Source organism: Oenanthe melanoleuca, chromosome 14, assembly GCF_029582105.1.
Source record: "Oenanthe melanoleuca isolate GR-GAL-2019-014 chromosome 14, OMel1.0, whole genome shotgun sequence".
NCBI classification, from domain to species: Eukaryota; Metazoa; Chordata; class Aves; order Passeriformes; family Muscicapidae; genus Oenanthe; species Oenanthe melanoleuca.
Window position 1 is genome coordinate 5,902,149 of NC_079348.1, and position 26,319 is coordinate 5,928,467.

Genomic DNA, 26,319 nt, shown 5'->3' on the forward strand with positions numbered 1-26,319 from the left:
AGAGAAACTGAGGCAGCACCTACACACCCAGCAACACAAGCAGGAAACAGGGAAACAACATCATAGGAAAATGAAAATGTACATTGCACAAGCAAGGAAAGCATCTTCTCTTGGTCCTTCTCCCAAATACACTCACTTTCCTGGGTAAATTCAGTCTGCAGGAAACTGCTCTCATCTTCTACCCAATCCTGTTCCCCTGAGACAGCCCCAGCACGAAGAGAAAAAGAGCCAGCATATCAAAAACAAAGCTGGCAAGCGTCAAAATGAAAAACCCATTGGAAATTAAAACACTCCTTCTCCTCTCTCAGTACTGCATGAGGTAATTTCTAGATGCTTCCAGTTTCAAGGAGGGCAGGTTACAAGACAATAAATTCTTAGCAGTGGCTGTTGGAACAAGTTGGCAAAAGCCTAATATAGCATGGAAACAGTGCTAAAACAAGCCAGGCTCCCAAGGAGGACATCATTTTCCATTCTGAAGCATGCTATAAATTCCATTATCACTTAATAAATATTAATAGAGAATTTATAAATGGAACCCATATAGATCTGCCTGACCAGGAACAATGTCACCAGTGGGCACTTGTGCAGCGGGGCATGGAGAGGGGAAGAAATGAAACTCTCAACACATTGAAACTGAGACAGAGGCAGGGCAGAAACCCAGATTCTGGCACTGCAAACACATGAGAAGAGGAAAGAACGTTTGTTTCAAGTCTCACTGGCTGGTTTTTATAAGGAAGCTGATGGGATGGGCTGATGGAAAGAGCTTTTCTTCTGTCTGTGCTTCCCTGAGGTATCCAAGATCAGCTGCATTTAGCACATGCTTCCTTCCCTAAAAATTAACAGCACTTCACTGCCTCCTGCACTCTGTCCAAAGGGATGCAGCATCCCATTGCTTGCCTTTGCAGCATGTCTTGTTGAGAATTTGCCAAGTAGGAAAAGAGGAAACTTTTACAAAGCCACAGCTGTCCCTAGGGAAGCCACAGCTGCAGCTGCTAACCTGCCATGTCTGTGACTGGTTTTTGTCTCCTTATCAGGTCACTTTCTCCACCTTCAGCATTAGGACCAAGCAGCCAAAGCAAAGAAAGGGCAACTCAGTGTCTGGGTACACAACCTGCTCTCTTGCAGCACAGCTGGGGCCTCCCAAACCTTCCACCTTGCCCCCACATCCCCACCCCACACCAAGGACTCACCCATCAGGCTCTGCCGCTCCTCCTTCTTCTTTGCCTTCTGCTTGGCCTCCAGCTGGATGATGGAGAGCGGAGGGGGCACGATGGGGCTGGGCATGGCGCTGGCAGCAAACCTGGCCAGAAGGCCCAGGCCACTCTCATCCAGGGCAGGTGACGACAGCCTGTCTGTGCCATCCGTGCCATAGTCCTCTGCTTCCTCCTCTTCCTCCTCATCATCCTCCTCCTCCTCCTCTGAGCTGGAATCTGGCACGCAGAGAACAGGGAGCCCGTTACAAATCTCACGGAGTTGTGCACCTGTTCCCAACCCGAAGCGCAACTCTGCTGCTGCTCTGTGCCCACCTAAGTGGCATGAGCCACCCAGGACTGAGCCACGAGATGCTGGCCATGGGCACACACGTGTCCTTGCAGCCATAGAGCCAGTGTCACCCTGACTGCCACCACCCTGGATGGACACAGCAACACAGGGTACAGGCAAAGACCCACTCAGGGCAAGGGAGGGAAGAGCAGGGTGTCGGCAGATTTTAAAAGGATGCCAGGCACCCCTTCCCTACAGCTTTCAGGAGGAATTAAAAGCTTCATTCCTTTGAAAATCCCAACCTGGGAGCTGTGGGATTCCCCTCCCGCCCACCAACACTTCCTCCATAACGAAATCCATCAGTGTAATCAGAACCAGAGATCAGCATGGAAGGGGAATACCAGAGAGCAGCCTGTGCCATGGCAGGAGGCAAGGGGGACACAGGGAGGAGATGGGGCTGGAAGCAAAAATGCAAAGAGGGGGGAGAAATAATAATTCGAAAGCAATGGATCTGGAATGCATAAGGGAGGAAAGTGTAGGGAGTGCTGGAGACAAGGAGCAGTGTTTGAACACTCTGCCCCAGAACTCTCTCTGTGCCTTTCATCTCCCTCTCTACAGCTCAGGATAGGGAAGCCCAGCTCAGCAGAGGTAGGAAGAGCTGCCCACAGCCAAAATCTAATTCTGGCAGAGAAATCAGCCTCACTGCCTGCCTTGACTGACACCTGCAGAGCAGTGGGCTGAGGGTTTCCTCTAGGGTGTGTACACAGCAGGTATTTTGGGGGTAGATGCTCCAAGAGTGGCACCTCTCCCTCCCTACAGGCTTCCCAAGAGTCTGTCAGCAGCTCAGAGGCAATTAATTTTAACAGCATCTCATCCAGTGAGTGCTGGTGAGCAAGCCACTTGACAAATGCACATATACCACACACACACACTTATACACACACATATATGAGCACCCAGATCTATAAAAATATATATTTAACTGTGAAAAGTGGGTCTGGAAAAGGTATTTCATTTCTCTTGAAATTGAGGGCTTAAGTAGGATCATTGAGGCTGCTGGAAAATTTCCACCACTAGCAGGAGCCCTGTTCTGAGCCCACTCCCAAGCTCCTACCAGCCACTATCCTTGTGTCTGAAATCCAGCCAAATGAGAAACCAGATCCTTTCAAAATGAGCTGGAATGAACATGAAAATCCTTTTCTTTTCACATATGCCCTCTGGGATAGATAAAAACGTCCTCAACACTTGGTTGCTCAGAAAAAAAAAATACAATAACACAAGTGTTATTTTTCCATGATATTAGAAAGAACAGGAATATCAGAAAACAATGTTCTCATCCTTGTATTTTATCAACTGAGATAACTGGCAGCTTTTTTTGCCTTTTTTTTTTTAACATGGATGGTTTATCTCTGTAGCATACATCTGATAGTCACAGAATACTAATTTTTAACTGCATAAAAATTCCTTCCCCATTTCAATTGCTCAGACTGGTTCTTTGTGATATAAAAATGCTACTAAACCTACAGTCCTGCAGTCAATACCAAGAAAGCCACGGGCCTGTTCACTCCTTGCATAAAATCCACATTAAAAAAAAATTCCACAGCAAATTGGGATCAGATTCCTTCCCCTACCAGAAAACGGGGCACAACTGTTGTTTTTATACCACATTTTGCCAAACAGAAAACAAATCCAGATGAACTTTATTCTGAAACATGAAAACCACCTGAAAAGCAGCAAAAACATGTCTGAGTTCAGTGACACCCTGTGGGGTAGCGAAACCTTCTCCATCCATCCCATTCAGCTCTGAAATTCAGCAATTTTCAGCAAAAACAGGGGGGAAAAATGAAAAAATCAACCTGTACAGCCCCTCATGCCAGACCTGAGAGCTGGCTGAGCACAGAGTGACTCAGTGAGCAGCTGGGGGGGAAAAAAAGGGGGAAAGTTTGCAGGAAAATCCTGCCATAAGCAGTCCAGCCCTATTTGCTCAGCCACACCAAGTGCCCAGCAGCACCATCCCCTCAGCACCTACAAACTGCACAAGGGCAAAAGGGTGCCCAGCAGCTCCAGCACTCCAGAGGCACTCAGGTAAAACAGATTTAAAAGCCAGGATGGCAGTGGCTGCTCCTCAGGCTACAGAAAATACACAGTACAATGAGGTGCCTGGTGGTTATTGCAACCTCCTGCTCATACACAGCATCACACCACAGAAAGACAACTGAAGACAGTCCCCTGTCAGCATTTTTACCACAACACTTGTATTTTTATCTGCAGGAGATACAATTTCCAGCCTGAAAATAACCCCATTTTAACACATTCACAGCACAGATCTATCCTCCTCCACCTCTCATGGTGAGGATGGATCTTGCTAACCTCATTCCACATGTACAACACAATCCCTGCTCTTCTTCTTTCTGATTTTCCAAGGGACAAAAAGTAACAAATGAAGCAAAAAGAAGACATTTAGGGCTCTGCTGCAAGCCCACATGCTTCTAAAGTAAGTCCCCAAATTTCTGGCCATGGTGGCAAGTAAGCTGCTGGTGCTCTCTGTCCATCTGTACAGCTCCTTGGAGAGACTGGTGCCTGTATTTAATGGGAAACAGAAGTTTTACTCCTACTGTATCCAAACTGTGTGTGGGTTTAAAATTAACCACGTACAGATGCCTTTACACAATTGAAGCCTCAATTTTTATTTTTTTTTTGGTCCTGAAAAGGTGATTTTTAGCTAGCAACAGGGAAAAAACATTTTTAAAAAATTGTTTTTTTCCTTCAATGGTAATTCTGTTAACACTGAGAGAGGGTAAGGGAAAAAAATGCTCATAGTTAAAAATATCTTTTCTAATTGACATTTTTAAGAGCATGTATATGTGTGTATATACCCACACATGCAACCACACGTGTACATACAACTCCACAGCCAAAACAAACAATACATTCATATTTAAATGCTACTGATGCCAGATAAACTGGAGCCAAAGATTATTTTAATTTTTACCTGCACTGAATTAAAAGCCAAACCCAGTTAAGAATAGTAAGTTTTCTCATTGCTTTTAACAGCTAAGCTGCCATGGTATTTTACTGTAGGAGAGCAGTAAATGAAGATTTGTTAATGATGAACAGAAATTGGTTAAGCAATTTGGTTTTTAGAGACTGATGTATGTAACAAGACGGATTGAGGGGGTGTGAAGAGGAAAGGCTGGGGAAGGGAAGGAGTAAAAACACACACTTAAAACAGTCATTTCACATTGTAAAAATAGATAGCATGATTTTCTCATAACACCAAGCAGGTCTACAGCATACAAAGCAGGCTAAGTACAGGCAGACTTCAGACAGCTACTGGGTCATTAACATCTGATTTCTGCAATCTGTCCAAATTATGGAAGTTACTTATTTTTGAGTGTCCAATTTAAGACTGTACCTTTTTTTTTTTTTTCCAAATAAGCCAGTTCTCATCATAGGAAGATTTTTCCCCTCCGTGTGCTGTGCTGTTGACTCCAGAAGTGCTTATAAAAAATTAAAAAATATTACAACTACCACATGGGAATGTGTAGGTAACTGGTTACCCCTCATTGTTTAATTTTTTTAATTGGGGTAAAATCAACCTCCAAGTCAGGAAAACAAGAACAGAGAAGAAGGTACTAAATTCTTAAGAAAAACAGAGTATGGATGAGGAGGAGTTATGGGTCTTAGGTTTCAGAAAGCTCAAGGAATTACCTATCCTGGTGGGTTTTAACCTACATTAGCAGTTTCTTCTCCAAGGTGACTGGATTAAAAACCACAAGCTTTGCCTCTTATCAGGATGGCAATATGATGTTTGGTCAGTAAGAAAGCAGCATGTCCCCCCTCATCTAAGACAAACCAAATGACAGAAAACAGGTCTTCTGCAGCTAATCCCATCTTCAACAGACACTGCAGGGCCAGAGTCAGGCAATATCCCTGACATGGGGACATTTCTGCAGTGTGACCCAGAAACCTGGACTCATCTGCAAATCCTTGCCCTGGCTAGGCTAAGGTGTTCTCCAAAAGTAGTTCTGCAAACAGAAAAGCATTTCTGGAGTCCTCAAACACACAAACACACGTACAAACCTTCCATGTGAGACTCTTCATGGACAGAGGAAAGTTGGAAGCGGACAGCAATCATTTTCAAAATTAAAATAACCAAGAGAATGCAAAGAGCTACGTGTCATTATTCATGGAGGCAACATCGAAACGTCTGAGGCTGACAGATGACATAAAGAAAAGTTATTTTGCCTACCTACATAACAATGGTCAAGGTTCAGGTTCATGGCTAGTGACCCTCGCTGAGAAGTGTCTGCCCTACAACCAGCCAACCACTTTGCTTCTTTAGTGCAGCGTGAGAGCAAATGCAAGAGACCGACACAGACATTCAAAGCATCATGGATAGGGGCAGGGGTGAAAGGGTTGGTCAAGCAGCTGCAAGGAGAAAGCGAGCACTTCTAGAAAAGCTGAGGTTATTAATCGGTTTAGTATTCAGGGAAAGCCATTAGAAACCCTATTACCCAAATATCCCTTCAAGAAATGCTTCTGACAAAAAAGAACAACCAAAAAAAAAATTTTCATTTGCAGAAAAAAAAAAACCCAAATTGTAACAATAATCCCTTCCCGCCTCCCCCTCTCCGTACCCACCTCCCACCCCAGGGGGTTTTGCATCTTTGGTTCCCCCACCATCAAATGACACCTCAGTGGGATTTACAATGCATTTCCCCATTTGTTCCAGATTCCCCAACCTCCTCCCATACCCCCTTCCCTCCCCAGATTTTATCCCATAAAACTGGGATTTTTCATTATTTTTTCTAATAAAGCAGACAGGTTACTTGAAAAATAGACAAAGGGACAAGTTACCTCTCTGCTTACCTGGAGCAAAACCAAAAAGCAAACCCAAAAACCCCCTCAAGAACTTTGCACCTAAAAGGGATTGATATCCTCAAAATTTCCAACAGCAGCAAAACAAAGAAAAGATGCAGGAAGGAACAAGGGAGGGAAGAATGGAAGTTAACACAGACTCTTCATGGAAATGAGGCAATATCAGCCTTAAATAAAATCCACTATCCCCATAACTTTTTGGGTTCTCTAAAGAACAATTTTTCTTTCTTTTTTTTTTTTTTTTTTTCTTTTTGACACATGTATTTCTCTTTTGGGTTTTCTTTGAAATGCATTGGTAGGTCCAGCCCAGAGCCACATCAAATCAAATCAACATGCTGTATTTTTTCTGCCGTGTTTGATAATTTTATTTTTTTTTTATTTTTTTTTTAACTTTAATTATCTTTCTTTGGAGGTTGGGTTTGGAGGGAAGAAAAACCAAACAGGTGCACGAAGGAAATTAACATCAAAAAACTCAGGGAAAAAAAAAAAAAAAAGAAAAAAAGAAAAAACAAAAGCCAAACTATGCAGCCCTGTTTTTCAATTAACAGCCCTGAGCAGTGTAAAGCACTAAAAGGTTTTTGCTGGGCTACATCCAGCTCTGCTGTGTAACTTAGATAACAACTGGGGATGCTCTTGCTTTGCATTCAGCCCAGCCAAGCTACTTTCTTTCAGGAGCTGAGGGCCCATTAAAATGACCTTTCCCCATGATTATTATTTAATGAGTGCGCTCTAAAACAGAAACCCCTTGTGTCTCTGGAGGAAAAGTCTCAAGTAATCTCTTTTCCCACTGAAGTACTAATGACAGGCCGACAAAAAAAAGCTGCTAGAAAAAAATTGGGGTGAGGGTGAGGGAGGGAAACTGCAGAGTCAAATCTAATGCAGTAATTGCCACATCCTTGAGCACTGTGGTTTACATCTGGGCATCTGAAAAAAAAAAAACTACCACCCAAAAAGACACAAAATCTTGGTATTTACATGTTTAAAAATTAAGAAGAAAAGTTTCTGGCTGTTAAATACACCCTGCATCCTCCTGCAGCAGCAATAAGGAGTCAGTATCTCCATGTTTTATGTGCCTCCTGGAGAGAGTCTATCAGGAAACAAACTAAGAAAGATAAAACTAAAAATGGGTGAACGAAAAAATAATTAACTTAAAGGGGTTGGAGGGAAAGGGGGAAGCCCAGGCTTTATCTGGACAAAGGCAGCAGGGATATTTGAATAATAGAGAGTACCCCAGACTAGGTTAATTCCAGTTCTACTGATGGGGAGTGGGAGCAGGAGGGGGATGCAGAGCAGGATGGAGTGAAGCGGCAACCTAATCGCCTGATAAGAGACACAGCAAGAGAGACAAGGTACACAGGTTTAGTTAAAAATGAACTCGGTATGTTTAATAAAGCTTGGTAAACCAAATTGCAGTACAAACATCAAGTCACACGGCCACACAACAGTACCCCGGTAATAAAATAAAAAAAATAAAATAAAAAAAAAAGGGGTGGGAATAAAAGAAAATGGGAAAAAAGAAGGAAAAAGAAATGCGGGTAAGAAACAAGTGGGGGAAAAAGAAAAAAGGAGGGGAAATAATAAAGGAGGGGAAAAAGGGGGAAAAGGAGAAAAAAAGGAAAGTAATTAAAAAAGCTCCTTTCAAACTTTGACAAGGCGCATGCCAAAACAAAATAATTAAAATAATAATAATAAAAATAGTAATAATAATAATATAATGGTGGTGGTGGCAGCAAGGAAGGAAGTGAGGTTAAAACTGAAGGGAGGAAGGGAACAGGAAAGCAGGGGAGAGGTGGACACTAAAACCCAGTCGATATAAAAGCTCTAAAAGAGCCAGCCAGTAAAAATATCACAACGATACAGATACAAAAAGGATAAAAAAATAACCGTGGGAGGGGATAAAGCAGCCTACGCTGCCAAGGACAAAGATGGCCGCCCTGGCTCCGACCATCAAAATGGCTGACCCCGGCCCGCCAGGCCCCTCGCCCCGCCCGCTCCCACACGGCCGCGCACCGGCCGCCTTCAGGCTGCGTTTGTTAGAAATTAATAACCTTGATCGAACGAGTCCTCCGAGGAGTCGCTGAAGGAAGATCCGGCCTCGGCTTCCCTCAGCAGCAGGCAGAATGGCTGCTTCCGCCCCGCCGCCGCCGCCTTGGGCCGCAGCGGCCGCCCGGCCACCAGCGCGCTGCGCGGGGCCGCCCTGGGGCCGCCGGCCGCCCGGCCGCCCTTCCTGCCCAGAGAGCTGTACAGGCCGGGCGGCCGCGCCTTGGCGCCGGACGGGGGCTGCGCTGGCCACTCGTCCCTCAGGGATCCCTCCTCCTCCTCCTCTGAGTCCGTATCTGTGGTCAAAGCGGGTGGGAAGAGCGTTACATGGCTGAACGGGGGTTTGGGATTTTGGGGGGGTTTGAGGATTTTCGGGGGGTTTTGGTGATACCGCTCTCCACCCCTGCTCCATCATAAGCTTTGCGTTCAACAAACACAGAAATTCACAATTCCTTCCTTCCATCACAAACGAACGTTCTCCACCTCATTGTCTGCCCTTAAGATCCAAGAAGTGTTTTTAGCTTGGCAGCAGAAAATTGAGGCGAACATTTCTGTCAGTGGATACTGCTGGGAACCAGGGGAAAAGGGCCTTGAGGCCTTGCCTTTATCAGGCCTTTACCAGGCCAAGGAATTATAACAATGATGATGCACCTGCAGGGCGCGTGAGAGACGTGATGTTTTGCTTAAAGCGTGTTTTTGAGGAGGTGTTGCCTTCTTTGACCAAATCTTGTTTTGCACAAACTACCTTTTAGATATGTGTAGTGTTTCTTTAATAAAGCTCTCTTCTCTCTTACTTCTCACTACAAGAGGAACCATGTTGCATCATCCTTTCTACCACTCTTATAGCCTTACGATGCAACACATTTCCACTATGAAAATGTCCACTGAAGGCACAGCACTGTCAACAACTGGACCATCAACCTGAATTTGTCTTGGCTATGGTGATATTCAACACTCTTGACCTGAATTTCCTTTTCTACATGAACCAGCTCTGGCAGTGGGTTTTCAACAAGTGTGGTTGGAGCTGCCAAGAAGGCAGGATGTCTGACTCCAAATTTCTGTCTCCAAACACACTGCCCCAGATGCTCCATGGCATACAAAGGAGCAGAACCAAGCCACCCCTTGGTCTGTCAACCATGGCTTTACAAAGCTGCTAAGACTTGTGGGCAGTGAGAATTTATCCAGCCATCCCCTCTGGCATCTGATGAGAGGGACAAAGAGCATATGGTACCCCTGGATGCAATAGAAGTGGGTGTAAATTGTCACCTCCCCATTTGTGGACATGCCCTCAGCTCCACAACATTACAGACACTGTGGTATCACTCCCCAACTCCACTGCAATGGGTTGTGGAGAAAAGACAAGGAGAATGGCAAGTTTACGAGGCTCAAAGCCCAAATACGCAAATTATTTTGGACACCTGGCTTTTCTTAAAATTTGTGGGAGTAAGATGCTCAGTTCACCAGCTGGATCTATGCCTAAAGTTTTCAGGGCTCCAAGCAGAAAATCCTGAAGTCAGAAGGCAGAAGGACTTGGCACCTGTCCCACTTCTCCTTCTCCACATGAGCAGCCCACCAGTCATGGGAGGTGCTGCCATATGCTCGACCTGCCTCCTCAAATTCACCACGCCTGAGTGACCAAATGACAGGCTGAGGCCCTTCCCTTGAACCTGCACACAGCTGCAAAACTCAAGCTGAGCTGTTTCCTCAGTCACAGCAATCCTGAGCTGAGACCTGAGTGACAAAGGGGAACATTCCTACTCCAGGAGACTCACTGGACAGTGGTCAGATAGAAGCTCTCCTAGGTCTGGGAAGGAGTTTTTGTTCATGAAACCACAGTGCCAAGAATGAGGGGACTGTAAAAGCTCCCTCTGCCATTTAACTCCAGCAACAGCCAATCCTTCCTCTTCCCATTAGCTCCAGAGCCCACAGCTTAGGAGACACGTCTGTCCTTGAGAGTAAAGCACACTCAAGAACAGAAATGCTGGCCAGCATGTGCAGCACAATAAGCCAAAGGCTGTGTTCAAGTCCAGTGGACACAATGACTCCTATTTTGCCATATAAATGGCTAATTTCATGCCAAACATTTGTTCCATTGGAGAGTCACTAGCTCATCTTCCCCATTAGTGAAATTTCTGAACTACTGTTGCACCAAGAGATGTATTTGTTATGGACACAAACACCCCATAAAGGTTTTAACATGGCTTTAAATAGCTGCAAGCAAAGGGAAAGATGTGTGTGCAAGTGAGCTGAGACCATTACACAACGGTCTCAGACCATAAACTCTGCCCCAATGTCTGCCTGAACTGTTAAAGACTCTCCTATGTTTGGTTCTACTGTTTTCCCAACACTGTCAGCAATTCAGACTTTTCCTTCTGTAACAGGGGTCAGTTGCTGGAACCTTCACCTCGGGCACACTCTGGTTCAGAAGTAACAATAACCACAGTGATGTGGGGTGGGGACAAACTCTGATGAGACAGATGGGAAGGCTCAGCACAGCCAGCCAGGAAGCAAGCCATGACACTAAAGGGCAGGAGGATGCTCAGGAACATCAGTGTCACTGGCAGGCTTTTCCTTTCCAACAGATTCCATGGCATAATCCTAAAGCCAAGCCCACTGAACTCAACAAGGACTTCCAAAGTCAACCACCTCCTAGAGAAGAGGCTCCACCTGCTCATCTGACAGCTAGAAGGGGAGTGTCTACTCCTACCAAAACCTACATGGGTCAACTTCTTTAAGTGTTTTTCCCCACTGATGATGAATACAACACAGATCAGGAAGAAACACAGTGATCTTGGCTTCCCCTCGGACAGCAAGATGAGCAGACAGCTCATGCTGACCCCAGAGATGCAGCAGCAGTCACTGGGAGGTCACCTTTCATTCATGAGAAAAACCAGACCTATTTGCAAGACCCCTTTCAATAGGCCAGAAACTCCCACTGCAACCCCTCCTACAGACAGAAGAGATAAAAAAGAGGTTACTTACTATAGGAGTAGCTGCTAACTTCAGATATTGCTGGTGAATGGGAAACCTTGAGCTGATTTTTGACTTTTAACCCCACCTCCATCTTCTTCATTTTGGCAGTCACTTTGTTTTTACCTTCCTTGGAGGTTTTCAATGACAGGCCCAGGTTCTTGGCCAGGCTCTTCTCCTCCTTGCTTGGCAGAGCCTCGTGGGCTGGGAGGTACCTGCTGCCACCTCCACTGTTTCTGAGTTTTCCCCCAGAGCTGTCAGCAAACTTGAAGGGGGATTTGAGCTTGTCTTGTTTGGTGAGAGACAGGGCTTTGTCAAGCTTGCTGGCCAGCTGCTCCTGATCTGATGGCACCTTCTTCTTTTTGAGCTTTAACTGCCGAGGTGAAAGGAAGAGACAAGGTGAACTTAGAGCAGATACCATGGCAGATCTGAGGGATTTTACTAGCCCTCCAAATTGTCTCATGCATGTAGTTAATAAAGCCTCAAGGTGATAGTCTTAGCCCCAGTTGCCACAACCCACCATGGTTCTAGGGAAGAAGCAGAGGAAGATGTAAGCAAACAGTACAGTTTTGCTCTTACTGAGCACTACAAAATTGCAAGATTAACTTAGAAAACCTCAATGTTCTTCCAAAAGAAATATGTTCATAGAACAACATACTTTGAAGTTCTTTTTTATCCACAGCACCTGGTTTTTAGGGTATGTTTGGGTTGGTTTTACAAGCTTTTCTCTAAATCACAAGGATTAAAAATCTTCTTTACCCAAGACCCAGCCAAATAAATACGGATTTTCACATAATCAACCAGCTCCAGAGGCTGGGATGCCAAAAAACCCCAAATACTTCTCAGCATGAGCATCAGCTACACTACAGCCAGAGCTGTTACAACCTTTTCAGTATTTTCTTGCTTCTTATAAAAAGCAAATATATTTTACATGTGCTACAGCTAGATAACAGCAGCTCTAACTCAGTACTTTGCCTGCATGCATTTTGGATTTCATCAGCAGCTTAAAGCTCCAGTAAATATCTCATTGCCTCGACAGGAGCAGAAGAAAACCCTGCATTTGAAACAGCAAGGTTGTGCTCCCATTCCTCCCTTGCTTCAGGAGATCCATTCCTCTGCTCTCTCAATAGGCAAAGGGGTGAGACAAGCCCTGCTCTGGATTCAGAGCCAGTGCAGCACTGAAAGCTCTGGCTGGCTCCAAGGCACTTGGCTCTGCTGCCCTCCAAAGAGGTTCAACCTCTGTAAGCCAACATTAGCCCCTCCACTGCACACAATCCTCTCCTGAGGAGCATCTAAACCCATGTGAACTGAAAGCAGACACTGGAAGATCAGGAGTCCAAGCCAACACCAGCAAAGCAGGAAAGAGATGGGCTTTTGGCCTGTGGCTCCACGCTCCCCACGAGGGCACTGACCTCGTTTGAGAAGCTGGGAGCTGCATCGTGCTCATCCCAGCTTGGGTTCTTCCCTTTCATCTTGCCACTGCTGCTCTCCACATCCTCGTCCTCCTCCGGGAGGGCCCCTTTGTGCCTCTTCTTCATGCCCTCACCAGTCTCAGAGTCTTCAGAGAGCAACAAGGACTTGCTCAGTCTGCAAGCCAAGCACAGGATGGGTCAAGGTGGGGGGGCTTTCCTCCCTGTGATCCCCACCAAGCTCAAAAGAGAGGTTAAATGCCTCCTAAGACAGTGGGGATCCTCAGTGGGAGCCAAGTCTACTGTGAAGTGACAGCAGTTTGGACAAGGTTTTCCACCAAACTGCAGAGCCAAGGAGCCCTTCGTGCACACTCTTGGCCACCAGGACAGTTGAGGGTGCCTGAAATCAGAGACCTGCAAGGTGTTCTTCCAAAGGAAGTGCTTGGTGTCTTGATAACAGCCACCAAAAAGTGCCTGATTTGGTACAGAGCAGCAACAGGAAAGACTGACAGCTGAGCTGGCCCTTAAGGTCTGTTCCCACTTCTACTTCCATGGACTCTGTATGTGCAGAGAGAGACTCCTGAGGCCCAGGGAGGTGCCTCACTGCCCAGCTTGCTCTGGTTGCTTTGGTGTGAGCAGGAGGTGGCAGGCAATGCCACAAGGGGTGACAGGGAGGGACAAAGGCTCTGCAAGGACTGGCTCGCTCCAGACTCCAAGCTGAGCCCCATGTGAAAGGCATTTGTGATCTATGTCATTGGACTTGTTTTGGGATTTGGGGGGAAAGGAGAGGGTAAATAAATAAGAAAATAAAATAAAAAATAAAGTAGGTGAGATTATAAGCACATCTTTCCCGGCTCCCCAGCCATCTCCAGTAACTACCTGATGGATGATCAGTCAGCACCTCAAGATTCCTACCAAGTTCCATTTCAAGCTCTCATATGCTGCCTCCTTCACACTAAGCCTGCTGGTCAGACCATCACCACAAAGCCACTGACACAGGGCAGCCTCCTCAGCTTCCAGTATTTCTCCTCCCTCTATCCTCTCTGCTGACCTGCACAGACAGCTAAACCAACACCTCAGGCCCTGGACACTGGCTGAGGGTACACCTCCATCTCCAGAGCAGCCTGCTCCAGCACCCCTGTGATCCAGGGACATGCACACACAGCACCATCACACACCCACACATGCACAACTCCTCTGGATGCCTCCAGCCTGGCCAGCCCCCCAAACACGAAGAGCAAAACACGGAGCCACCAAGAGGAAGATTTGAAGAAGCGTTGGTCAGTGGGAGCTGGGCACCTGAATCTGATTTCAGTCTTGAAAAGGACATTTGGAAAAATATGGAGATTGCAGGGAGGCAGCTTGAAAATGCCTTCCCATTGGAGAGGCCATCTGTGGTAGGGTAGATGGCCAACAGTGGTGAGATCCAAACAAGAGCAGCTGGACTTGCAAAAGAGAAAAAAGCAGAGCAGGGAATAATCCAGATGCTTGAAAGAGAGATGTCAGGCAAAACCAACTCCCACTGATTCAGGAAACAGAGAGGAAGACAGAAGAAACACAGCAGAAAGGTCCTACAAAGTAGATAACCTGGAATAGCCTTGTCCTTCCTGGTTTTGACACCAACATCCCTACAATTGGCTCTGCAGCACCTGATTGCACCATCTGCTCTCCTGAAAGCACACAAGGACACACTCCCCAACTCCAAAACCTACAGCTCCCTGCCAGCCATATCACCTCACTCAACTCCACCTGTCCTACCTGCACCCAGCACCAACACGTGCTCTGCCTGCAGGGAGGGAGGACTGGCACTGCATTCCCACCACAAGGCCAGCCTGCCAACACAGCGAGCCCCGCTGCATCCGAGATGCTCTCCCCAAGTCAGACCCTGGCGCAGAGACCCTGCCGTGTTCCCATCTTCCCCAAATTCCAGCCTTACTTTCCACTCTTGCTGTCACTCTTCCCTCTCTCCTTAATGGGTGACAGAGCGCTTGATCCAAGTTTCCTCTTCCTGGGCCTTCCAGGGCCTCTTCTCGCCAAGCTTCTACTTTTCTCGTCATGCTTTTCCCTTTAAAAAAACCACACGCTTCACTGTTAACCAAGGCAACCAAAAAAAAAAAAAAAAAAAAAAGAAAAAAAAAGAAACGGAAAAAAAAAAGCAAAAGCAAATTTTGTGACCAAAAAGCAAAACAAACAGGGAAAAAAATAAAATAAATCCAAAAAGAAGAAAAAGGGAAAATAATTAAAAGAAAGCAAGCAAGAAAGGGAGCCAACCCAGAACCTTCGCCTGCCACCAAACTGCTAAACTGAGCTGCTGAAGCCAAGGTTGTCTCTACCACAGTCTCCCAGCTGCAGTCACCAGTTACCAGGTTGTCATGTCACATAGCCTAGGAGTGTGCTGTGCAAAGCTCTGGCGGGATGTACCAGGAGGAGAAGAGAGGAGAGGAGGCAGGGAGGGATGGAGGGCAGTTTTCTCTCCTGGGCCAAGAGGCCCTGAAAGTGCCCAGCTGAAAAAACCAAGAGTTGGGTGAGCAGCCTGTGACTTACTCGGAGTCCCTGCGGCGCTGCAGCTTCACCAGCTCGCGCTGCTTCTCCTTGTAGCGCCGCTGCAGCTCCGCCAGCCTCATCCTGTAGTCCAGCTCCATGGCGTCCATGTTCTCAATGGCAGACTTGATGGAGTACATCTGGGGTGGGGAGGCAAGAGAGGCTCAGCACACGGCCAGGGGGTGCTCAGTGGGTGCCCTGGCAATGGCCAAAGGATGCAATCTGGCAGAAAACTCTTCGTGCTGAGAGGGGAGGAGAGAATCCTTGCCAACCAGCACAGCCCAGAGTGGCACCCAAGAAATCAGCAAAGCAAAGATGTTCTGTGGTTTATGCACAGGATGGCATCAGCTCTGAAGGACTGTAACCCTGGAAGAGAACCTGCAGGATAAAATGCTTTTATCTTATTTAAAAAGAGCGATCACAATATAGCCTATCTTGGAATACTTACTTGCTCTGTACAAAATAATTTTTCAGTCTCTTCCACAGGAAGAGTCAGTAAATTAAAAAAAAAAAACAAGGAAAAACCCTCCTGCCACTATATTTATTTATCCTCTGGCCAAAACAGTAATACACAGGTTCTTCTGGCTTCACATTAAAACATCACTTCCAGGGCTGATGAGGGTCCTGCTGAACCTTGAGTAACAAACAAGGGAAGAACCTAAACTGCAGCCCACTGACTCCTGTGCAGCCAGGAATGTGACATGAGGGAACTCAGTTCACTCTGCTGAATGCAGAGGGGCAGCATGAGCCAGCATGAGCCCCCAGACTGGGCTGGGACAGTGAGTTTTGTGAGTGGATGCACTGGGGCTTTCCAAGCTCAGCCACACTAAGAGTACTTACTGGTTCATCTTTCTTCTGCATCCAGCTGTACTTTTTGTTGGGATTCAGCTCTCGAGGCAGCCGGATGGTTTTCAGACTTTCCATGAAGGGGGTGGAAAGTACTTCCATGAGCATGTGGGTGCTGGCAGCCAGCAAACTCTCCAGCGTTGGCCGCACAGGGAAACTTTCTGGGCCTGCTGGGAAGGACAGAAAAAAAAGCTATAGAAGATCACATTCCAAAACTGCTCCTCCAACAGGCACGAGGAGAGGCTGATGGCCCTTTCCCCACTATGGCTGCTCAAGGAGCCCCCCAGCCACCCTCAGCCCCCACCTGAGACCTCCTGCTGTACTCAGCCATGGTGTAACTGGCAGTTCCCATCACTTCTCACCTCAGGAAGTTACTGGAAGGTGAGATTCTTTTCAGGACCTGCCAAGCTCTTGGAAAGCATCATCTGGAGCTACTGGGGCCTCTGGTGCCAAACCCCAGCAGACTGTGGACTCAGTGCCTGCCAGAAGGGTGTTACCCTGGCAGCTCTAAGCAACTGGGGCTCCATTTCCGCTACACATACCACAAACTGTCTAGACATGGCGAGGGCCTTTGGAAGGGAGAGCAGTACAAAAGCCACACGTAGCTCAGCCTGCTGCAACAAAAACCTGCTCCAACCCCATCCCTGCTGCAACAAAACCCCTGCTCCAACCCCATCTGAAGTACCAGCCACTCCTGAAACTCAGAGCAATGCTCTCCTCGCTGCCTGGCTGAGGCTGCAAGAGATCCCACCTGTGACTCCACTCCTCTGCCCACGTGGAGAGCTCGTGGGAGAACCAGCATGGTCTGAAGTTGACCAGATTCCTCACTCACAACTTACCTTGCATTTCTTGCTTCCGTTTCTCCAGCTCCATCTCTGCAATTTCACTCAGCAAAGTGATCCCTTGCAGGAAGGAGTGCTCCAGGGTCTGGTCAGTTAACACCTCCACCTTCATCTGGGGTGGAGTGACAGTGGTGGTAGTCAACAAGGAACAAGCCTGAGGCATTTCTGTAGCAGCCACCAAAGCATTCATCCCAGCCAGGGGGTCACCCGGCTTGATGTCCAGATCTGGGATTTGGCAAGTGATTGCCTCTTCTGTGTAGGAAGGGATCTCTGGCCCCTGCTCCCCCTCCTCAGGAGGCAGGCTGGGAAACTCCCTGGCCCGGGGCACATCAGCACTCTGCAGATCCATGGCCACAGAGGCCTCCTCCCGCTGGGGCGTCAAGTCCATCTCGGGTGGCTCGCTCTCCGCATGCACGAGCAAACCCTCATAGTCCATGTGCATGGAGCAGGCTTCTGCTCCACCCCCGCCCTCTGCCTCAGCCTCTGCTTCTGCAGGGCAGGCCACAACCTGGTAAGGAGCTGGGCAGCTCTGGAGGTCTTCCTGGTCCTGCTCCATAGCACCCAGGGCTTCGCCTTGGTGCAGCAGGAGATTGCAATTGTCCACGTTCTGCACTGGGACGGCTGCAGAGGTGCTGATGTTCAGAGTCCCCATGTCCTGCTCACAGATGCTTTCTTGGCTTTCCTCCATCTGCACCTCTGATTTCACCCTCTCTTCCAAGGATTCTTCTTCTGCTTCTGCTTGGATGGGCTCTAGGATTTTGGACGGAGACAGGTGGATGGGCTTGACCTCTGAGGAAAGGTCCATGTGCTCAGAGCCCTCGGCAGGCAGCGGGACGTCAGGAGCCAGGCCGTCCGCATCAGACGCTGCGGGGGGCTGGAGGAGGTAGGGATAGTGTCTTCCAAAGGAGGGAGGCAGGGACTGGAATGGGTATCCAGGGGGGATCTCTGCAAGATATCAGAAGGGACAGACTGTGTAATGGCTGGGTCTCCAAAGCACCTTCTCTCTCACTAAGGCACAGAGCTGGTTCCCTTTGCTTCCATCATCTCTCTTCTCTTCCTGTTCTCAAGCAATAGCTGCTTTGGGTCTCTCCTGACACAGGAGCACCCCAGAGGTCCCTTCTGCACTTTTCCAGCACTTTCATGCAACTGGAGAGAGATCTGCCTCCTGCATCCTCTCCCACTGGGACTCCAGCTCTGGAAGAACCAACCCAGGCTCGGCCCAAGGGAAGAAGTGAGCCTACAGCCCCAGGCACCCAGGCATCAATCCCAGTCCATCACACCAGCCCTGCTCCTTCCCTCTCCCCTGCTTTTAGAGGAGCTACGTGGCTTTTCCTAGGGGAAGGGACAGAAGCAGGAAAGAGCCGAGGAGAAAAAGGGAGGCAGGCACAAACACAATGGGACTCTGCCAAAGCAGGGCTCTCTTACCTGGGAACAAGGCCTGATAGGGACCAGCAGCCTCTTTTTCCAGCTCCAGGTCTTTCTTCTCCACGGTCTCGGGCGCCTCTTCCTTTGGAGGGATGGCAGGGGCAGGGGGTGGAGAGGCAGGGGGTGGGCTGGAGGGATGGGAGCTGGGGGTGGCAGGGTAGGAGTAGGCTGGCTGCGATGGTGGCTCCTCCATCTTTTGGATCACCTCAGCTTTGAGCACAGACACGGGTGAGGCCCTGGGAGAGAGGGGAGGTGGACTCACAGCCTTGCTGTAGGACGTGGAGGCGCTGGGAGACAGCACAGGTGGTTTTCGGTGCACCAGTCCCGGGGCAGAGGAGGAAAGGCCTGATTTGGCACTGTCCAGGCTCCGTTTTGTCACCTTCTCTTCCATATCCACACGCTGCTCGTTTGCCTTCAACCTCTCCTGTGACAGGAAAAGAGCAAAACTCAGCACAACATCTGGAAAGTGGCGCTGACCAAAAAAATGGTCTTATCAAAGATGCAGTGGAATAAAACACATCCCCCACTGCAAGACCATTTGAAGATCAATCTGATGCAGGGTGACACTGATCTACAACAGCTTTGTTACAAATGCCCAGCTCCAGGAATCATGAGAAGGATGTCTCAGCTTTCATTTACATCCAAAGCAAACCATTCCTATTTCCAAGCCTCCAGCCTAGCAAGCCCACATGTAAAATGAAGACTGAAAACCAGAGCACTACTATAAAAATGAATGAGTGTGAAACACCCAAATGAAAGCTCATGACCTCCAAAACCTTTTAATGAATGGGAGCTCTCTCCAGGAACCAGTGTGACTGCTGCAAATCCTGCAGCTGCTTCTCTGAGCTGCTCAGGAGATTTGTTTGGAGGTTTGGACCAGGGATGAAACCACTCAACTATACAGAGCCATCCCATGGGAAGCAATGTAGGTTGCACTGCTGCTGCTGGGGAGCTCTTCTGACAGCACTGCCCAATGGCTCTGCACCAAACCTCTCCAAAACCCACTCTAACTGCAGGATACACCAAATACTTCATATCCCAGAGATCAGGGCACGATCACTCAATGAATCCACATCCTTGAGACACACTTCCCACACAGGCACAGCTGCAATTTCTCCCCAAATACTCCAACTTCAGGCTCATTTCAGGGCCAAGCAAGAAGTTCTTGAAAACATACCACGAGCTGGGCACTCCTCTGCAGCTCCATGGCGTGGGCTGCTTGCTGCTGCAGGATGTAGAGCTCGTGCTGCCGCAGCAGCTGCTGATGGGAGAGCAGCTGGAGCTGGTGAGCGTGCTGGAGGGAGCTCCTGCTCGGGGGGTACATAGCAGGCCACAGGGGGGGTGCCCGGTCCATCAGCTCTGCTGTGGAATGAGCAGACATGCAGTCAGGGAGGCAGCAGGGTAAGGATGGATAAAGGACTCAGGATCACTCAGGGCAATGGTCTCTACAGCCCCAGAGTGTAAGGAATGCCAAACACTGGGCTGTGCAGAAATACAACCAGAAACCAGAGGGGAAAGTGTGCTGTGTTCCCCTCTGCAGCCCCAGTCCCACCACTCCTGGGTCCTAGGGCCATTTAACTTTGCTCTCCAGCCCTTGGTTTGACTGTCCATGCCTGAGCCTATGATAAATTCTCCCGACCAAGGACTCAAACTCTGCAGGGTCCTGCAGTGAATGAAGAGCCACTGCTAAAGATTACATGTTTCCATTTCCAAAACACACCTAACGAGAGGCCTGCTCATACCCAGCCTACAGCTGTGCCTGCTGACCCCCACAGGTAGGCATGCTCCTCTCTGGCCCTCTCCAAAGTCTGTTTTCCCCACAGCTGTCAAAGAATGATCCTCAGGGACAAGCTCACATCCTTACCAAAGTGTGGCAAGTGCTCGCTGGGGATCACAACAAGCTGCCCAGACTGTGGGTCTCTGGCAAACTGGTAGGCGGAAGGGAGAGCTCCCCCCATGGCAGGGGGGAAGCCTGGAGTCATGCCCTGGTGCAGGGAAGGGTGACCAAGTCCTGGAAAAAAAACCACCAAAATCACAACTCAGGGAATGCAGACAGCTCCTACACACATAAGAAGTCATCTGCTGCTTGAAGCACCTCCTTCCCTTTTCCCTGAGCTCATCAAACAGCCTCATGGGGCTGCAGCAACATTTTTCCCTGGATTTCATTGGTGTGAACACCCTCTGGACACTCCCTCACAGGGCACTCACCATAGGGATGGCCAGCCAGCCACATGGAGGGGCTCCCTGTCCTGGGGAGCCAGGGGTGGGCAGCCAGGTGCGAGGCGGGGTCTGCAGACCAGCGCCCGGAGCCCGCCAGCGCTGGGCCTCCCGTCACCATCAGGTTGGAGTTCAAACCGTTCGTGGCGCAGCTGGACGGGTGGATTCGGGCAAAATCTGCCAGCTCCTTGCTTTCTCTGGGGATGGAGGAGGCAAGAGAGAGAGACTGAGAGAGGGTCCAAGTGATGGAGGACCCAGGAGTATGGACCAGCCTGCAGAACAGGTGTTTGCAAACCAAGGGCAGTGATGGAGGTGGCAGGTCTCAAATAAAACATTCCATCTCTCCAGCCCTTTGGAGCAGGCATGGTTTTGCAGCTGTCTATTAGGATTGCTCTGCTGAGGACTTAAGATCTGCCTATAGCCCCATGTACCCCACTTAGCATCCCTCCCCACACCAGCAAGTTTGGTGCCAGCACCTACACCAGGATGGATGCAATGCTGTCCCTGAGCTCAGCTTGTGACACTATGATAAGAGATCTCACCTCCCTGCACACCTCACCTGAGCAGCTTCTCCTGATCCCGCTCCAAGCGCCCTGCCAGGAGGTGGCTGTCCCGGTGGCGGCTCCTCTCGTCCCCACAGTCATCTTCGGAGCGTCCGTGCCCTAAGAGACAACCCAGCACCATCAGACAGGAGAAAAGGTCTGCAGAAAGCTGTCCCCTCTCTGGGAATGCAGCAGAGTACCTGAGAGCCAGTATACTCAAGCACCAGTGTCCCCAAGGATGTTCCAGGTACAAATCTTGAAAGACCAGGCAAGGCTCTCTGTGTGATCAAGATATTCTCACTAAAGCAATATTCTCCTGGTAGCACCCAAGTGCCTATGTTCTGAGGTTCATGTCTCCAAGGCTTCAAGGGACTACTTGCCACTCCAGGTTGGTATCCCAGGACAGCACAGCTACCGGCCTGGGAGGATCAAAGGAACCACTGTGCTGAAGGACAGGGGCAGATTTCCCATCCCAGCAAAAGCCAAGATGCAGCTAAATCCTCCATCAAACCACATAGTCCTGCTTAGCACATCTCAGAGAGGGGAAGAATTTTATCTCTGCACTTTCTGAAGTACTTTCTGATCTTGTAAATCAGTCTGAGAGCACTGAGTATGCTCTGAATTCCTGTCCTGCAACAGGCAGAACCAACAATACAGACCCTCACGAAACCAGCGTGCTCCACTCTGCAATTCAACCATCAGCAGGAATCTGCATCCCCCCAGAGACATGCAACAAGAAAGGTTATCCCTGGTGAGGCAGGGACACATATGGCAGACGAGGGCAGGAATCCAAAAAGGGGGGCTGGGTGTTTGGCTGGAGGAACCACTTGTCCACAATCAGCATAGCTCTTGCAAATACAGCCTGGCATGGTAGCATTTGCAAGAGGTAAGGAGGCACCTTCACAGGAAAGAGCAGCAGAGCCGCAATTGGCTCTGCCAGGACCAGGTATTACAGCCACCCTTCCCTTTGCCCAAGGTCTTCACTCCAGCTGCCTGATTTTAAGCTTGCTTCTCCCTAGTTTTTTTGCCTAGCTTCTTTCTTGCATATTCATTTTTCACACATTTCCCTGTTGCCCCTCTCTGCACTATGCTTTGGTGATACAATCTACTTCTAAATCCCAGCCCTTGCAGAGAGCACTCAGCCTCTCAGGACTGCACCCAGCAGCCCTTCCCAGGGTCCTCACTCTCCTGTCTGGATATGGTTTGGCATATGGGAAAACATCTTGGAACATCAAGTCTATTCTGCTGACAGGCAGTCTTTTCAAGGAGAGCTCTAGTGTGTATTTCCACAAACCTGGACAGCCCATGGGTTTTTTGCTGTCAAGTCTCCAATTCCCTCAGCTTTTACTGTCAGAAAGAATCCAGGAACAAGACAACATCTCTCCCAGCTCCTTCTCCCAAGGCTCCTTCCACGGGCTCCAGGCAGAAAACAAAGATGCTTTAAAACCTGGCACACAGCTCTCCCTCCCGAAGGACTTTCCAGGGTCACCACATCTCCCTCACAGGCTGCCAGGACACCACGTGCAGCCCAACCAGCCCCTCCTTGACTCACTGAATGATGCCCCACAGCCTTCATTGCTCACTTTTACACCCCAACCTGCACAGCACGGGGGCTCACAAATCCCTCTGGAGCCCAAACATCTTCCACTGCCTCTCTGCCAGCATTCCCTTTGGAGCCCCTTTTCCCATTTCTTTCCCCCAGTCAATGCCCAGCTGTCTCTTTGGTGCCAGCAATATGGAGCAATTCCTCCAAGAGCTCAAAGCCTCCCTTCCTTCCTTGGCATAAGGTGAGTAGACCCCCACTCCCAAACTTTCATTAGACTTGTGTTATTTTGTTATTTTATCACCGCTCCTCCCTCTCCCATCCACACCCCTTGTGCTTCATTATTTCTAGACGAGTTCATCATCTTTTTTCCACACCCCCACCCAAACACAAACACTGAAGGACCTCTAATTCCCGCCCAGCCTCCATCCCACCAACGGGACAGTCCCTTTTCTGGACAGAACGATGATTGTCCAGACAGTGAATGATCATTCTGTCTATATATATGAACATGACGCACGGACTGCATAGAAAAATTCAATCAGTTATGCATGGAGGAAAGGCTTAGGTCCGTTCCCTTGACAACCAATGCCCTGTACTAAATACTTGCATTTTACTTGCCAAATACTACAGATTAGCCAACTAAAGCCTGCTTTCTCCTTCTTAAAAGGTCTAAACATTCAAGCACCGTCCACTCAGCGCAAGCAAGCTAATGTTATTAGACGAATATCTCCTGGCACACAAAGGGGGGGCAGCATTTGGGGGGCGAGAGGAGGAGAAAAGCAGTCTTGTTTTCTGTCTGAAAGCCAACTGCATCACTTAGCAACGAGCCCAGAGGCCTGCCAGAATTCAACCCTTGTTTGCAGCCTTTTAGTTCGGCTCAGTAAATTACATTTAACGCAAGCTGGGAGCGTCTGGGACGATTGAACGGCTGAACAAACAGCTCCCTGTGCTGCCCACGAGCTCCTCGGCCGGCTCCTGCCCGGCTCTGGGGAGGGATGGGAATGGGGAGATGGGCTGCTGCCTGAGGGAAACTGCTTCTTGCCACTGAAGTTTGGGAGAGGGGGGCAAAGGCAGAAAAATGGGGGAGGCAAGGGCTAAAAATGGAAAGCCAACCGTTGCTCGCCAGACGCTCGCTTTGGCATCGCTCCTTGGCACACCAGAGCCCTGTGCCCAGCAGCCCCCGGGTGTTATCTTGCTATACAAGCCAAGCAGAGAACCAAAATCTCTCTGGTGCCATCCCCCTCTTGCCAGCACCATGGCTTAAATCAAAATCATGAGATTACAACACCAGCACAAAGGTGGTTCGAGAGGTTTCTCTGTCACTCCCTTTGCTAATGGATCAAACTCATGGAGCAGGATTGTCCCCAGAGGTGGCCAGAGGGGATGGAAGCAGGGACAGGGGACTGACTACCTCTTGCACAGGGGGTCTTGCTTCCCACTGTGGTTTGCAACGTCCTTGGCTGGCAAGGGAGGCAAATGAAGACGAAGATGCCAAGCTCAGTTCATAGTACACAGCCTGCACTGGGTGGCTGCTCTTCCCAGGGGACAGATCCTCCAGGGAAGCCCTGAGGATCCCTAGGGAACCTACCTTTGATGCTGCTGAGAGACAGCGAGCGATCCCGGTCTGCCAAGCTGGGCCCCAGTTTGCTGCTGCTGCTGCTGCTGCTGCTGTTGTCCTTCTGCCTGGCCACAGCCACAGCAATGCCAACAGGCAGGTGCCTCACCTCCACCTCGCCCTGGGAGCCGATGCTCTCACGGCCGAAGGATTTGGCACTCTCGGGTCTCTCGGGGTCCCTCTTTAGCTGCTTCGCAGGCTGCTGCAGCAGCAGCTGCTGCACCTTGGATGCTCCCAGCTGTGCAGAGTCCAACTTCACGTTGCCCAAACCCCCAAAGGGGCTCTTCTTGCCGCAGCTCTGCCGGGACGCCGTCTCCTTGGCAAAGCTGCCGCTGTACTTGATGAGGCTCTGCATGGCCGAGCCCTCGCTGTGCGAGGCGGGGTGCAGCACGTCGCCCCGCGAGCCCACCACCGAGGAGCGCGGCAATCCGCTGGGGTCCAGGTACACCTTCTTGGCTTCCTCCTCCACCCGGCTGACGTGGTTGTGCTGAGCAGCCAGCACCGCCATCTGCGTGGTGGCAAAGTTGCCCATCTCAAAGGGCTTCCACTTCTGCTCGGGCGGTTTCAGCTGACCGTGGTCCAGGTGCTGCCGGGAAGAGTCCAAAGTGCCGTAGACCTTTGCTGCTTCTTTGGAGCTGGAGCGCTGGAAGCGGTCCCGCTCGCAGGGGCGATGCTCTGCCTCCGGACTCGGCTTCAGCAAATCCTTGGAGGCCAGGAACTCCCTGCTCTCCGGAGAGCCCAGCCCCGGCCGGTTGAGGAAGGGCTCTGAAGTGACCTGTCTCTTCAGCGCCATGGAGTTCGTCCTGATCACCGAACCCTTCTCTCTCAGAACCTCCATCCTTTTGGCATCACTGTGACAAGAAAAGTCCTGGGACAAGAGTGTGCGGGAGGCATCTGCAAGACACCGCTCCGTGGGTGACTGCAGCACCCCCACCTTGCCGAGGTCCTTGTCCTTCCCCTTGTTGTCACGGGCCTGGGAGGCGATTTGGATGGGCCCGCTCCTCTCGTCGTAGGCTTCGACCGAAGGCACGAAGGTGGGGGCGATTACTTTGTGCTCCCTCCCCAGCTCCTTGGCCGGCGGGAAGATGGTGTACATGCTGGAATGGACGGGCTGCGGAGGGAATGTTGTGGCCGGCGTCATCTTCCCCGTCTGCGAGGGGTGTGGGGATGGACAGCTACAGGAGATGTGCAAAGCGCCCACGGAGGGCACGAGGGGCTCCCCCCGCTTCAGCCGCTCCGCGTGGGCGTGCGCAGAAGGCCTCATGTTCTCATCGTGCCGAGCGGGATCCTTGGCACAGCGGTCCTGCTCGGCACCCAGCACCTTCAGCAGGGGGTCCCCGCCGCCGTTGCAGTTGCTGAGGGAGGAGCTCTGCAGCGGGTTCTTGGACTTGGGTTCCCCACTGCCTGCGCCCCGATTTGGCATGTGCTCGGCCAGGAACGGCGAGAGACGCTCGCCGACCTTCGCCGCCTTCTCCACCACGCTCACTTTCCGGTCGCTGTCGGGCTTGGTGTCCTGCGTGAGGTCAACCACACTGCGGGGTCGGGGCTCCTCCTTGGGCTTGCTCTCCTTCTTGGCAAAGGGCAGGGACAGATCGCTGCGGCATGCTCGCTCCTTCCCACCAGGCTCTTTCAGGCCTTCTTTCGAGCTCTTGTGCAGCTGCCCAAGGTCCTTCTCCCGGAGCAAAGCGCTCGACGTGTGGCTGCCCACGGTCCTTGAGAGGGGAGGCTGCGGGTGCAAAGCGGACTGGCCTGCGTGGCTGGACAGGTAGAATCCATCTGCAGAGTAAAAGCAACCAAAATTATCACAGGCTTCCAACAGAGACAGGCAAGGGGTGGCAAACCAGGAAAGAATGGATTTTTTTTTTTTTTTTTTTTTTTTTTTTTTTTTTTTTTTTTGTCTTAAACAAAAATGCCCAGAGCAAAGTAGACCAAGCAGGTTCCTCCATGTGGGATGCAAGACAGC

The 26,319-nt window shown here is 49.8% G+C and overlaps 1 protein-coding gene across 5 annotated transcripts in view; it reads right to left on the minus strand.

The window, feature by feature from the left end:
- TNRC18 (trinucleotide repeat containing 18) overlaps positions 1–26,319 on the minus strand; it is a 54,955-nt gene that overhangs the window by 11,598 nt on the left and 17,038 nt on the right. For 2 of the 5 annotated variants that reach the window (XM_056503807.1, XM_056503806.1), the window contains exons 3-16: positions 24,330–26,132; positions 21,213–21,315; positions 20,645–20,850; positions 20,301–20,447; positions 19,614–19,798; positions 18,437–18,860; positions 17,009–17,956; positions 16,164–16,339; positions 15,327–15,463; positions 14,719–14,847; positions 12,786–12,960; positions 11,386–11,746; positions 8,412–8,699; positions 1,191–1,430 (exon numbers count right to left, since the gene is read on the minus strand). In XM_056503807.1, coding sequence (XP_056359782.1) covers positions 1,191–1,430; positions 8,412–8,699; positions 11,386–11,746; positions 12,786–12,960; positions 14,719–14,847; positions 15,327–15,463; positions 16,164–16,339; positions 17,009–17,956; positions 18,437–18,860; positions 19,614–19,798; positions 20,301–20,447; positions 20,645–20,850; positions 21,213–21,315; positions 24,330–26,132 — 5,322 coding nt within the window. The remainder of the gene's footprint in view (positions 1–1,190; positions 1,431–8,411; positions 8,700–11,385; positions 11,747–12,785; positions 12,961–14,718; positions 14,848–15,326; positions 15,464–16,163; positions 16,340–17,008; positions 17,957–18,436; positions 18,861–19,613; positions 19,799–20,300; positions 20,448–20,644; positions 20,851–21,212; positions 21,316–24,329; positions 26,133–26,319) is intronic. The other 3 variants (XM_056503809.1, XM_056503808.1, XM_056503810.1) reach the window with 3 other exon arrangements.